Raw genomic sequence first — 15,601 nt, 5'->3', positions numbered from 1 at the left:
GGCTTAAAGAAATTTCTTTCCTATTGTTATTACTAGTTCAAAAAAAGACAAAAATTAACTTGATTTTCTGTTTTAACATTCATAGAGCATTCGAAATAACATCTTTCTACTTTATTAAAAATTGTATTAAAGTACATTTAGGCATTTAAACCAAATTTCTAATGCTATTTTTAAAAACTGAACAATTTTACTTAAATTATAAAGACAACTACAATATTATGTTCTAATATAGTCTATAACAACAGTGATAAACTTACTTGAATCATGAGTGAGCTGTAGGGATTCTGTACTCACCTTCTCTCCTCCATCTATGGCGACGGATGGAAGCTGTTGTAATTGCAGTCCGAGAAATCCTCGGCACTGTTGGAGTGACTTCTACTTTAAGTACTTTCTGGCCTTCTTGTGAAGAATCAGGAGCATCGAATGGTAATGAGTTTTTCATGGCATTAGCAACCTAAAATGATAATTTAAGTCTATACATATTTACACCCCATATACAATTTGTACTTATTTCTACACTTCTTTGTGTCAATGATTTTTTGAGTATGTATTTAAAACTTGTACTATAAAATATAAAAGTACAATGTGTCCAAATATTTGTATCTTTATTGTTCTGCATTCTTCTAGGCAGGCTTTTCAAATGAGAATTTATTTTAAAAAATGTCAGTCATCCTACCAATTCCTTGAAGTTGCTGACTTTCAAAGAAAAAACACATTCCAAAGGAAAAAAAAATTGTTTAACATTTGAACCCTGACATAAGAAAAACTATAGTGTTTCCGATTCTTCAGATGATAAATAACACAAAATCTAATCTCTGATAAAAAAATTAGCCTTTTCTCTACTCCTTGGTTTCCATTAAGAACTTTTCCCCAAATATGTCTGGCATTTTGTCCCATCACTTTTTGCCCTTCATCACTTTTTAGAGTAACTGTCATTTACTTGTTTATGTTTCTAAATTGGGTAGTGCTAATCTGGCAAAGATCTTGAAACAGAAGTGTTTATTTTTCTCCCTCTTCTACTGGGACAAGGACAAGTGGAATGTAGCAAGCCTTCTCTACCAACTCAGACATTCTGTCCTGGGGTCTGTTCCAAGGTCTAGACTGAGGGGTAGGGAGTAAGTCTTTCAATTTAGCCATTATTAGTACTACAGATGATGTTTGTTTCTCTGCCAACTATTTTATCTACTTATCTCATCTGGCTCTAGATTTGAATAGAGAAGAAGAGTGTTATTTATTGGGTTCCTCAGAGATCCCAATAATAAAGAACCATGCCAGGCCTAGAGAGTACTAATCTCTTTAACTCCATTGCCTTGGAAATGCCCCTTCTACTTAATTTATAAAATAAATTTAGTTACAAAGATAAAAGTATGAATTTAAAGAGCTTCACAAATACAAGGTATTATTATAAATTTGAAAAATCTTGTTATCCATTTGTTCTAATGTAACCCTTAGATTAAAATTAGAGATGATGACTTAGAAAACAATAAAAATTTAAAATATAAAAAAATAAAGAAAATAGCTTTTATAAAAAGTGTTATTTTAAAGTGCTGCAAGTAAAAATAAACAATATTTTTAAAATACTGTTACAAAAATACTATACAAAGTTTAGAAAACAGAAAATTGCAAAGAAATAAAAAATCATCCACAGTTGAATCACTTAGACAACTATTAGCATTTTGTATGTTTCATCTGTCCCATCTAGATTTTAAAAATAGTTGTATACTGCTTTACATCTTAACACAAATGAGCATCTTTCTTTAATATAAATTTTCAAATACATATTTTCATCAAGAAAATATCATGTAACTTAATTATTCTCTGCTGTGGAACATGTAAACATTTTGATTTCTTTGAAATAAAAAATAACACTAATACTGTGCTTACAACACATTTTAAACATATTTAAAGTAGTTTTCTGGGATATGTTGCTAGACATGGGATAGTGGGTGAAACAAAGCAAATACTCATTGCAGAACGGCTTCTGCAGAGGGGTGTTTGGAGTTGCGCTACACTGCTACTGGGAACATAAAGAACACCTTCCTTAGCCCACTCCTGGACATTTACATTTGGTTTTAGATGGATCATTTTATCTTTTGGAGATATATTTATTTTTTGTGGCAGAGTATAAAATCTTTCATATAAACAAAATATTAATTGGCTTTCTTGTCATGCTTGTTGAAAATATTTTATGCACTGCATATTAATTTTGTTTTTAAGACACTAATAGTTTTGAATTTAGATGTTTATATGGTCAAAAAAATCATCAACCTTTTTTAGTGACTTGTCATATATATCACTTGAGCTTAGAAAGTCCTTCCTCCTGTAGAAATTTGAATAAATATTTATAACCTTTTCCCCTCTCCTTCCTTAAAGATGTTTCTCTCCCTCTCTTTTTCCTTCCTTAAAGGAAAACATGTAATTCTTTAATTAATTTGAAGTTTATTTTGATAATATATATGGTAAAAGGATAGGTTCTAAACCAACTTTTTAAAAAGATGTTATTTATTTATTTTTAGGAAGAGGGGAAGGGAAGAAAAGAGAGAGGGAAAGAAACACCAATGTGTTGCCTCTTGCATGCCCCACCCAGTGGGGACCTGGCCTGCAACCCAGGCATGTGCCCTGACTGGGAATTGAACCCATGACACTTTGGTTCACAGGCCAGTGCTCAGTCCACTGAGCCACACCAGTGAGGACAGATCTAAACCAACGTTGTCTTCACTCCAACAGTTAACCAACTGTTACTGTGGAATAAACCTTTTTCCTCAGTGATTTGGATTGCCTCATGTTACATATTAATATTTTTACCCTCAACAGACACAGTTATGTTCAATAAAAAGTAAACACTTTCACTTACCAATAGTGGTTGAGAAAAGAGTTCTAGCTGCGCTCTATAAATAATATCATCAAGGACTTCCTGGCCAAGGTCCCACTGTCCATTATACCTAAGGAAAAGCAGATCGTTTACTATCTATAGCAAATATCTCTAATATTCAACAACAACCTTTTTATTGTTCCATGTCCTATTTTTGTGGTTCTGAAACAAGATTTTCAACAACAATTTTCACATCATTCCATTTCTAAATCATCCCTCTTTTAGTTACAGGAACAAAATGAAGATTTCAGATATTAACATTTAAAATAGTTTACAGATGTCTCTTCAATAAATTGTTTTTTATCATGTGTTCATATTTAGGGTACTTTGTTTATTGCATTAGTGAAAAACTGGCTTATAAACTACACAGAGAGACACAGTTTCCATAAAGGAAACCTCAACAATTTCTAGACTCCAATTTAATAACTTCTTATGTTATATTTTGGCTGTTTTAAAAAACCAAAAGGATTATGAAAAATTATACACCAACAAACTGGACAACATATAAGAAATGGATAAATTCCTAGAAATCTACAACCTACCAAGAGTGAATCATGAAGAAATAGAAAATCTGATCAGACTGATTACTACTAGTAATGAGACTGAATCAGCAATCAAAAACTTCCCAATAAACAAAAGTCCAGGATCAGGCAGCTTTGTGGATGAACATTACCAAACATTTAAATAAGAATTAATACCAAACCTTCTCAAACTCTTCCAAAAACCAGAGAAAAAGGGAATACTTCCAAACTGAATTTATGAGGCCAACATTAACCTGATACCAAAAACATACAAGAACACTACAAGAAAATTACAGGCCTATATCCTTAATGAACATAGATGCAAAATTCCTCAAAAAAATATTAGCAAACCTAATTGAACAGTATATTAAAAAGACCACAAACAATGATCAAGTGGTGTTTAGCCCTGGGATACAGGGATGGTTCAATACCTGCAATTCAATCAATGAGAGACACCATATTAACAAAATCATATGATCACCTAAATAGATGCAAAAAAGCATTTGACAAAATTTAACATCCATTCACCATAAAAACTCTCAACAAAGTGGGTATAGAGGGGATGTACCTCAACAAAATAAAGGCCATATATGACAAGCCCACAGCTAACATGATACTCAACAGTGAAAAACAGGCTTTTCCTCCAGTCACTTTTATTCAACATAGTACTAGACAGTCCTTGTAAGAGCAATTAGGCAAACCCTGGCTGGCATGGCTCAGTGGCTTGAGCATTGGCCTATGAACTGAAAGGTCGGTGGTTGGATTCCCAGTCAGGGCACATGTCGGGGTTGTGGACCAAGTCCCCAGTTGGGGAATGTGAGAGGCAACCAATTGATGTTTCTCTTACACACGTTTCTTTCTCTCTCTTTCTCCCTCTTTTTCACTCTTTCTAAAAATAAATAAATAAAATCTTAAAAAAAAAAAAGAAAATCCTAAAGACTCCACCAAAAAGCTGTTAGAACTAATAAACAAATTCAGTAAAGTAGCAGGATACAAAATCAATATACAAAAATCAGTTGTGTTTCTGTACATTAATAACAAACTGTCAGAAAGAGAAATTAGGAATATAGTCAACTACATAAAAAAAAATACCTAGGAGTAAGTTTAATCAAGGAGAAAATGACTTGTACACTGTACACTTACAGTTTTTATATAAGATACTGATGAAAGAAATTGCAGGACATAAATATATGCAAAGATATTCCATGCTCATTAACTGGAAGAATTAATATTGTTAAAATATAGTACTGAAAGCAATCTACAGAATCAATGTAATCCCTATCTAATTTGTGATGGCATTTTTCACAGAAATAGAACAAACAACCCTAAAATTTGTATGGAACCACAAAAGACCCCAAACAGCCAAAGCAATTTTGAGAAAGAAGAACAAAGCTGGAGGCATTACACTTCCTGATTTCAAACTAAACTATGGTTATCAAAACAACACGGTATTGGCATAAAAATACACATAGATCAATGGCACAGAATACAGACATTGCAAAGAGTATAATTCTTAAAAGTTCTCATCTTAAGAAAAAAAAGTTTGTAACAAGTGTGGTAAAGGATGTTAACTAAACTTCAATTGATGTTTCTTTCTCATATTGATGTTTCTCTCTCTTTGTCTACCACATCCTCTCTTTAAAATCAATAAACATATCCTCAAGAGAGAATTTTTTTAAATAATAAAAAAAATAAAAATGAAAAAGTACTGAGACAAGTTCATATTAGAAAAATAAGATAATGGGTCCATCATGGAGCAAAAAAACGCAGTGTTGTGCAAGTGATAAGGAAAAAAAGAGAGATATTAGGTTTCTAAACATTAGGAAGAATTCTCCCAATTTCATAGTCCACCTACTTACATGGCATAATAAACCCCTGTGAGAAGTTGCACCATAAATTCAGGATCCAATACTATTCGACCACAGAGTTCTTTCCATTGTTTTTCATGTTGCCGTGGAAACCCACTCACACAAACCCTAGGAAAATATAGTATTTATCATGTGTGATTTCCTGTTTCATTGAATCAGATATTTTTGCTTTTATAAATTCCTCAAATATTTACTGAATACCTGCCATATTCTAGTAACTGTCCTGGGCCTCAATATACAGTTGTGAAGAGACAAAAAGGAAAAATAAATAAAAATAAAATCTGTACCCTTATAAACATACATTCTAGTCGACGATATCAATAAAACAACTTTTTTTCAAATAGCTGAGTCTTTCAAATTCATCTTTCTCTCTTCACAAAAATAAATGCATAATTTTCTTGCAACCCAAATTTTATCAGGACAAATTAGTGGGAGATAAAGCAAATAAAAGGACATTTAAACTACTGATGTGAGTACTATAAACAATCCTTTACCATTCATCTTCTTAAAAGATGCTTCCAGAAAATTATGCTTAATAGTTATAAAAAGTTGTATCTACATTATTTTAATCAATTAATTTATTAGAAAAACTGCAATGGTGAGTCCAGAAGATATATTTTCATTTTTAGTGCATCACAGTCTCAGAAATTTTTTTCAAATTTCAGTTTATATATACACATGTTTTTAGCAGAGATGTATAATTAGGTGATCAATAAAAGACTTGTAAGTATAAAACAGCATTATATTACTATAAAATACATTGGTAAAATATAATAGAAATTCAATTTCAGGAAGGGAATGAATAATAAAGGGTGGGGCAAAAGTAAATTTACAGTTGTTTGCATGGAAAGTAATACAATAATTAATAAATAATAATACAAGAATAAATTGTGTTTCATATACTCACAACTGTAAACCTACTTTTGCCCCACCTTCTACAATGTCAGACTATTAAAGAAAAGTTTGTTCAGTTATTCCTCAAATGGATGCGGTGAGCATTAGATCACTGCAATATTCATGTTATACACATTTGACCCAACCACTAGTAGTTGTCCCAACCACTAGTTGTCTTATAATGTTAATATTTACATATTAGAAATAATATCAATTTCTACTATTTAAGATAGGATGAAAAAATTTAAATGTTAACTTAAAAATATACAAGGGGTATACAGTTTTTCAAAATTATTTAGGGGATGTGTGAACAAAAGTTTGAGGACCATTAAACTCTGCCATCACTTCTGTTCTTAGGAAACTTTCTTAAATGCCACAATAGTGTTGCCAATTAAAGATTCAGCAGTTTATTTTAGTAAACCAAAGACAGTAACTTATAAATAAGTTTATCTGTAGATAGGCAGTAAGTGCTTAAACAGTGTATTCTCTTGATAACGGCATCTAGGTCAGAGACAAGAACTTTGTTAGTCATTAATCATGTTATTACAGGCAAGTGAAAATAATATACTTATTTTAAGATCATCCATAAAATCAAATTTACAGCTAATTTGGATTGGCCTTCCTCCAATTAGCAAATTTTAATTTTATTATCAACAGCACCACACTCTCTTCCCAGTAGCACAATAACATGAACATGAACAAAGAATTTGTGGTGAACAGACTCCCTTGGGGGCTGGGACCTCTATGATCTCTCCTTCCTGGCATTCAGGCCCTCTGTCATTTTCTCTTCTTGAGTGTGGGTGGGACCTGTGATTTGCTTCTAACCAATAAAACATGAGAAAGGTAATATGATTTCCATGATTATGTGTACTTGATTATGTTATTTAAGAATGGAGTGCAGCTCTTTCTTCTGCTTTGAAGAAGTAAGCTGCCATGTTATAGGTAGGCTATGTTGAGAGGCCCACATGACAAAGAACTAAGACTGGTCTTTAGCAGAGAGCCAATAAGAAACTGAAGCACTCAGTCCTACAACTACAGGAACTGAATTCTGTCAACAAAAGTGTGTAATTCCTCAATCAAGCCTAGATAAGACTGCAAATCTAGCCAATGGCATAACTGCAGCTTTGTAGACCCCCTAAGCAAAGGAACCAAGTCATGACTCCTGACACACTGAAACTATAAAATAATAAAGGTGTGCTGTTTTAAAGTGCTAAGTTTGTGGTAATTTGTCATGAAGCAATAGAAAACTAATATAGTATTTAACACTTTGGGGGGCTCAGTTTCCTCAAGTAAAAATAAGTTGAACAAGATGAACTCAGGGTTCCTTCTGTAACTAAATTCTGTGACTCTAAATGTCCACCATCTCCAAACTGATTTCTATTACTTAAATTGTCTTTGTATAGTGGATATTTCAGCCCAGATCTGTCAAAAGTATTAAAAATTTTGCTTTAGTAAAAACAAAACACAAGTACTACAACTAATTTTCTTATACAAAGCAGTGATAGTTATTTGTAAAATAAAGAAACCAGTTCACATTTCTTAAGACTTCCTTTACATATGAAAATTGGTATATCACTAAACCACCCTAAACTTAAGACACCTTGGCTGAACTTGATGTTCAGACTAAAAATACTTTTTTAATGCTGAAATATTTTCAAGAAGTCCTGATACATAAGATAATAAGGATTCCTACAGGAATATAAGCTCCATGAGTTTTATTCACTGCTATGTCATCAGAAGTTATAACAGTCCTTACACCACAGAGAATATGCTCAATAAATATTTGTCAAATAAATAAATATGAAGGGTAATGACAATTATTACTCTCACCTGGAGCCCATCCGACAAAGAGATTGATAAGATGAAGCAGGCATATACACAATAGCAGAATTGTAACACAACATGAGAAAACTCAGGACTTCAAACCTAGAAAAAACAAAAACAAGGGGAAAGGACTATTAAACAATCACTTCTACTAGAGACTCTAGTAAATGATTTCTTCATTGGACGGTTATAACAGCAATGCCTTAATATTGACTTTCATGATTTCTTAGTCTGATTATTAGTCTCTTCCTCAATGCTTTCCATTTCCATTTGCCTTTTTAAAGGTTATATCTCTTGTTGTCACCTATATTTTTTTCCTCAAGAAATAAACCATCATGGTTGAACAGTTGACTCCCCTATCTACATCAGTCCCCTTTCCTACTGACTGAATGATGAAATCCAAACTCACCATGGCATACAAGGCCCTTTACAATTGGCCGTCAACCTCCCTCTCCAACCTTACCCTCCCTCTGCTGACTACCACATTACATAGATCTTCTTACTACTCCACGAATATGCCATAACCTTTCATAACAACTTGCTTCTATGCTTGCTGTTCTTACTAGAACATACTTTGGAAACTCCTGCTAAGGTTTCAAGTCCTAGCTCAAATTTTTACCCTAGACATAAAGCTGTTCCTAATTCCCCCAGCTGAAGGAAACTACCATTTTTTGCCATGTATAATGCTCACTTTTTGCCCAAATTTTTGAGGAAAAAATAAGGATGTTTATTATACATGAGTATAATGATTACATAGCATGTGCATAATAAGCCCGTGTATAAAGCTCACAAAAATGTGGGTGTGCATTATACTCAGCAAAATACAGTATTCCCTTATCTGTGTAGCTCTAATACTGCATTTATTCCACTAAATCATAATTCTCTGTCTTTATCTCTGTTTTACCCATTGGGTAATAAACAACTTTAGGGTAGAGACCCTGATTTATCATCTCTATCTCTAGTATCCAACACAGTGTCTAATACATTATGATATTATAATAAATATTTATTGAATATATGAATGACTTCCTAATATACACAATGTCTAAGACAGTGGCTCCTAAACCTGAATGCACATTGTAGTTATTTAAAGACCTTTTGGAAAAATACATTATTGTGTCTCAACCCAGACTGACCCATTACAATCTCTGTGGGCAGAACCCTAGGGAATTTGTGCTTCTAAAAAGCTTCCCATACATAGGTGGTGATGAGTATATTGAAACTATTTGTACCATTTTTGCAAGTCTGAAATTATTTCAAAATGAAAAGCTAAAAACTGGGTTGAGGGGAAGGGTGGGGGAAAAGTCAGAAAACTGTACTTGAACAACAACAAAAAATGTTAGAAAAAACTGAGTTGAAAGTCTGACTCAGAAGCAGTCATGTTCAGGTCCCTTCTTCCCTATATCGTTTGGTTTACTGAATATTTATTTTCTGAAATTTAAAATTTTTTTCTGAAAGGATAAAAAGGAAACTTCTACCTAGAAACTACCAGGCACAACTGTGGCTTGGGGTGGGGGTTGGAGGGGAAAGAGACCATACTGAAAAAAGCAGTATTAAGTGAAACACACCTTATTCGAAATCGGGACCTCATGCTCTCCTTCCCCACCTGGCCACCAGAGTGCCGGCAGCTAGCCCTCTAGTTAACAGACTACAAGAGTTTTCTTTAGGGAATTTCACCACCCTAAGAAGAAAGATTTAAAGATATGGGCTTAGAAAATTCCCCAAGTGAATGGCCCAGAGAGCAGTTATGAAGTTCATGGTCAACCAGCCCTATTAACATGGTAAAAACTTCTCAATCTTTCCCCTACACTTAAATTTAAGGGAGAGAAAAGATACCTGAGGAAATCCACTAACATGAAAACAAGATAAAAAATAAGAAAGTAGAAAAAAAGTATAATTTGAAGGAAACATAATATACAAAGAGAAAAACCTTTGAATGAAGCAAATTACCATTAATTTTCTCAAAAATTTGAGATGTTTCCACAAAAAAAAAATGCCCAGCAAAGCAAAACCAGAATCTATTTTAAAAACCATTCAGAAAACAAGAAAAACTTTTTAGATATGCAAAATAACTGCAGAAATTAAAAACTCACACACACACAAAAGAACCAATGAATGAAGTTGAGGATGTAAATAAATTAAAGTAGAAGAAAAAAGAGATGGCAAATAGGAGAGAAGACCACTCCAGGAGTTTCAACATCCAAATAATAAAAGCTCCAGAAGATAGATAATAAAAGACCAGATAAAATGGACAGGCCAAACTAATTAATAAAAATAATTCAAAAAATTTCTCAGCCTCAGAGACATAAATTTCCAAATCAAAGGAGTCCACTCAGTGCTCAGCACAATGGAGGCAATAAACCCACCCCAAGCAATATCACAGTGGAATTTCAGAACACCAGGAACAAAGAAGGAGAGTCTAGGATACAACCAACAGATCCACACAGGAAAAACACAAAGGGAATTTCCAGCATAAGAAGGAAGGAGATGCCAAGATAAGTATGTACCAAGCAAAGAGGGTAACACAGCCCAGACTGGAGTAAGTAAAAAGGCTCTAGGAGCTCCCTTTTCAGGAAAATAAAACTGAGAGAATGACCAATGTGAATGAAGACTTGAAAGGAAATTATGAGAATAGATAGAGAATTTGCAGGGATTGGATTACAAAGCACATAATAAACAAAGAAAACAATTATGAACTCCAAGGAAAATAAAAAAGGCATAAAAGAAAGGAAAAGTAACCAGTTAATCACAAAGCTCAGCATTGAATAGCTAGCTCTGAATGAACCATGGTCATTCATAATAATGAAAAATCTGAATAATGAATTCCCCACAATTACAACATAACTACCTTGAAAATATAGGGGAATAAGAAAGGTAATGAACTAAATCATTATCTTTCTTAGAGATATGTTAATAAATGTCTACAATAGAAAAACTAAGAATTAGCAAGTTACTCAAAGATGTGGAGATAAATATTAAGAGAGTCAGTTGAAAGCAAGATTTTTAACTTCAGCACTATTGGCATTTTGGGTTAGATAAGTGTTTGTTATGGCAGGTTGACCAAGGCATTGTGGAATGTTCAGCAACATCCCTAACTTCTACACATGAGATACCTATAGTAGCCCCTCCTCAACCCAGTTGTGATAATCTCAAAAGTCTCCAGACATTGCCAAATGTTCCTGGGGCAGGAGTGATGGGTCCAGATCTGCCCTGGTTGAGAACCTTTGTTGAAAGGCATTACATTTGGGAAAGAAGACATGGGAGACAGAGCTGGTGAATGCAGTTTTTTATAATAAACTGTGTAGAATTAGAGCATATTTAACTTTGAAACACACACACACACATATATATATGAGTGTGTATATTCCTGATATAGTTGACTGCACAAAAAAATTAAAACAAATGCAAAAACAAAACAATAGCACAATGAGATATCACTCTTAGGGGTAAGAGGGCTATAATAAAAAAGATGAAAAAATAAGTGTTGGTGAGGACATGGCTGATTTCAATTTCTACCCTTTCCTTGAAATAAACTATAACTGTAAAAATAACAGCTTTCATTCACTGAGTTTTGTGAGTCCTTCTAGTGAGTTATCAAACCTAAGAGTAATAGGGTAATTTCAGGAATGCCCCACCCAACCTTGTAATTGCTATCAGATGTGAGGGTATTCTTGTGGACTATGCATTCAAACTTTGCAGTCTGTCTAATTTCGAGTAGGTAGGTACTCTCATTAACCCATTCTACTATGAAAAGAGCAAGCTGTAGAGAGTAGATAACCTGCCCCTGAGGGCAAGCTTCTAAGTTTGGCTGACTTCATGCCTACACTTTTAGGTTTTCCATTGCTTTACACATGACCATAACACAGTACCAAGCACTGGATGGATGGGTATTTTACTGCTATGATGCATTCACTAGTATCACATATTTAACATTTTGCCTCTTCTCACATCAAACTTGAACCAAAGTAATTAGAGTTAACTATTAAGCATAAATTAATAATTATTGCTCTCTACAGTTTTGACCATTACCGGTTTTGCGCAGTGAATGTTTCCCTCTGAGGATGAAGATCACTATAAACAACCCTGATGAGATCATGCTGACACAATGCCCCTTCTGTCAAAGCCATGGATCCAATTGTTGAGGGCTATAAAAATAAGGTAAAGTATGAGACTGTGTCTCTAAAATGAACAAAAAGTATGTATCAAATAATGATATTTAATTTTGTTTCAACAAAAGGCAGTTTCAGACCATTTCTTTTTTTTAAAAAAACCCTTTCCACTTTTCAGTTATATGAACAGTGACCCCAAAACACTGGAATTTATTTGTCAAAAATTGTGTATTTATTCTTATATGTTTAAACTTCCAGTCACCTTCAAAATACTACCCATTTGATGCAGTACACCTGTGGAGACACTTTTCCCACTGCTCAGATTCTGAGCTCATTGATTTTGACACCTTTTAGTGCTTCTGTTATTTTTTGTTTCACCTCTTCCACATCGGCAAAACATTTCCCTTTGAAGACTTTTTTTTTTTAATCCACGGAAACAAAAAAAAAAGTCACATGGGGCAAGATCATACAAATAGGGTCAAAAACTGCTGAACATGCAGCGTGGTGTGGGCAGGTGCACTCAGAAATCACCCGTCATGAAATGGGCAAATGAGTTGAAAGAGTCTTCAAAAAAAATTCACTGAAACTGAATGCAGCCTCTTACAACAATGCCAGCTGGTACACTGATACAGACGGGTTCCTAGAACACTCACCTAGTGAGGGAGGCCTGTACTACAAGGGACCCACTGTCCAGAAGATAATTCCGGGGATTTTCGGGTCCTTTCTATTCTATAGCTATCAATCTATCTAGATATGTTTGTTTGTTTATTTATTTACTTTTTAGAGGGAGATGAAGAAAAGGGGGGGAGAGAGAGAGACAGAAACATTGATTTGTTGTTCCACTTACTTATGCATTCATTGATTGATTCTTTTATGTGCCCTGACTAGGGATGGAACCTGCAACCTTCGCATGTTGTAACAACATTCTAACCAACTGAACTACCCGGCCAGAACTCTACAGCTCTTTTTGAAAATTATACTGAAAATATACTGATTTAATTTTTGAAAGATTATGAAATAAATCTGTATTTAGGGCACAGATAAGAATAGTTGCTAAAAAGACTAAAGGTTACAAATACATCAATTTTAATTTGTCCTCTACAACAGTGGTCCCCAACCTTTTTAGTACCGGGGACCGGTTCAGTGGAAGACATTTTTCCACAAACCAGGTTGGGGGGCATGGTTTCAGAATGACTCAAATGCATTACATTCAAGCTCACCTCCTGCTGTGCGGCCCAATCCCTAAAAACCCAGATTGGTACTGGTCTGCAGCCCAGAGATTGGGGACCCCTGTTCTAGAAAACAAGTAGTCTTGGGGACTGCACAGTCAAACTATGAAGTTTTACTAACTTCAGGTAGGTAAGTACTCCCATCAATCTCATTCTACAATGAAGATAGCAAGGTGCAGAGAGTTCTAATTATAAAACACAAACAATATTGAAGGCTATGATCAAATGTCTCTTTAAAAGTGACATAATTGACTTCATGTTTCTACAGTTAGAAGAACCATCCATTTATAAATGTTTCACTATCCTCCATTTTATTTCATAATATGATACACAGAACTTAATTAAAATTAAATTACTCAGAAATATTCTGTGCTAGAATGAGTCCTGGCTAAATAAGAGGTACTCTATTTCCAACACAAAACGAAGTCCCAGAGGGCTTTATTATGGAAAAAAAAAATAGCTGCATAGAGCTATAAGAGGACACTGATTGTTGACAAGAAAATGGCATACAATTTTTTTTTAAAGATGTTTATTTATTTATTTTTAGAGAGAGGGGAAGAGAGAGAAGCATCAATGTGTGGTTGCCTCACACACCCCTTACTGGGGACCTGGTAGCTGTCTGGGAGCTGACCTGTCTGGGAGCTGAACCAGTATTCTTTTGGTTTGTAGGATGGTGCTCAATCTACTGAGCCACACTAGCCAGGGATAATGTTACACTTCTGATTTTTGCTTATATTATTTGGTTGAACAATGTGAAAACACTGATTGTCATATAGGTAGATGACTCCTGTTGAGCTGAACTCCTTCTGCATCTTCTTTTAAACAATATATGTTATGAATTAAGCTTCTGGTCTCTAGGGGCTTTTAGTGCATAAAGTCATGAGGAAAGCATTTAAAGAAACTTTATGAGTAGTCTAAAAATTATATGCCACTTTCTTCCCTGGCTGGTATGGCTCAGTGGATTCAGTGCTGGCCTGCAAACCAAAGGTTGCTGGTTTGATTCCAGGTCAGGGCACATGCGTGGGTTGCAGGCCATGTCCCTGATAAGGGTTACGTGAAAGATAACCACACATTGATGTTTTTCTCATTCTTCCTCCTTCCCTTCCCCTCTCTCTAAAAATAAATGAATAAAGTCTTAAAAATAAATAAATAAAATCTTTTTAAAAAGTGTAATGTTAATGAACAGCTTAGAATGCATCAATTAGAGTCCTTCAAATGGAAATAAAATGATTATAGGGATAAAATTCTTCTAAGTAGCCATTTTCTCTAAAAATAATAAAACCTAAACAATTTATCATATTGTTTGCTAACATGATTTCTAATTATATGTTATGTAAGACTTTTTTTTAAAGTAAAGAATATCATATGTCCACTGTAATTGAAAAATAAAGTGCTTTAAATTTAAAAAATTAAGGAACATTTTTGAAAATTCAAAAAAGACTAATAAAAAAGACTGAAAATGATATGGGTGAAGAATACAAAGAAATAAACAAGAACTAGAGGAAAATGTTCCATTAATTACTTTCTGTCTCTCTTGACAACAGCTCAACTTTATATCACTAATCGTAAACATTTACTTTTAGGAAGTAAATATCAGTAAAGGTGTCTTAGAAATATTTATCTCCAGTAAGAAGTTGAATTTTATCTTTATTCAGTATAATTTTAAATAATTCTACCTTTTCAGTCTTACTTACCTCGTGGTATATTGAAGGCTTAGATAAGGAAGGGATAGTAAAAGACAGAACTTTATTGTTTCCATCTTTATCAGCAATTTCCTATAGTTAAAGAAATATACAAAGATAATGAAATAATCACAAGACTTTAAGAAATAATACTTTCTGAATTTGCCAAATATATCATTGGTAACTGAGGAAAATTTTTAGAAAAGTAATATATTAAAAAATATTACTACTCTACTGTATCTTTGCTAACCTATTGGCAAATTTGTACACTTTGGTAGCTGAATTATTCTTTGAGAGATTTGAGTGTAATACTAAAGTAAATCAAATACAACACGACAGCAAAGACATAAATTAGGCACATACATCAATTTTCATGTTAAATTTATATACAGGTCAGAGAGAGTACAAGTGATTAGATCTTTCAGTAGAAACATAGCTGAGTTATATTAAAACTAAAGGCCTCAGCCAAGAGATCCACACTTACTGAAATAAGAAAAACAAATTATTCTAACATAGAATGACTCTTGACTAAAAATAACTCCTACAATTATTCATCAATTAAACTAATGACTTGAAATAAGCTATATATCATGATAACCACT

At 33.6% G+C, this 15,601-nt stretch overlaps 1 protein-coding gene across 9 annotated transcripts in view; it reads right to left on the bottom strand.

Moving 5' to 3' along the window:
* Positions 1-15,601, bottom strand: part of FAM126B (family with sequence similarity 126 member B) — a 63,340-nt gene that overhangs the window by 12,551 nt on the left and 35,188 nt on the right. For all 9 annotated transcript variants that reach the window (XM_028511059.2, XM_036023089.1, XM_036023094.1 and 6 more), the window contains 6 exons: positions 15,012-15,092; positions 12,009-12,124; positions 7,986-8,081; positions 5,253-5,369; positions 2,855-2,942; positions 295-454 (listed from right to left, as the gene is read on the bottom strand). In XM_028511059.2, coding sequence (XP_028366860.1) covers positions 295-454; positions 2,855-2,942; positions 5,253-5,369; positions 7,986-8,081; positions 12,009-12,124; positions 15,012-15,092 — 658 coding nt within the window. The remainder of the gene's footprint in view (positions 1-294; positions 455-2,854; positions 2,943-5,252; positions 5,370-7,985; positions 8,082-12,008; positions 12,125-15,011; positions 15,093-15,601) is intronic.

The sequence above is a fragment of the Phyllostomus discolor genome, chromosome 4 (genome assembly GCF_004126475.2).
Source record: "Phyllostomus discolor isolate MPI-MPIP mPhyDis1 chromosome 4, mPhyDis1.pri.v3, whole genome shotgun sequence".
Classification (NCBI taxonomy): Eukaryota; Metazoa; Chordata; class Mammalia; order Chiroptera; family Phyllostomidae; genus Phyllostomus; species Phyllostomus discolor.
The sequence above is the reverse complement of the archived record's forward strand: the minus strand, read 5'-3'. Positions and strand labels throughout refer to the sequence as shown.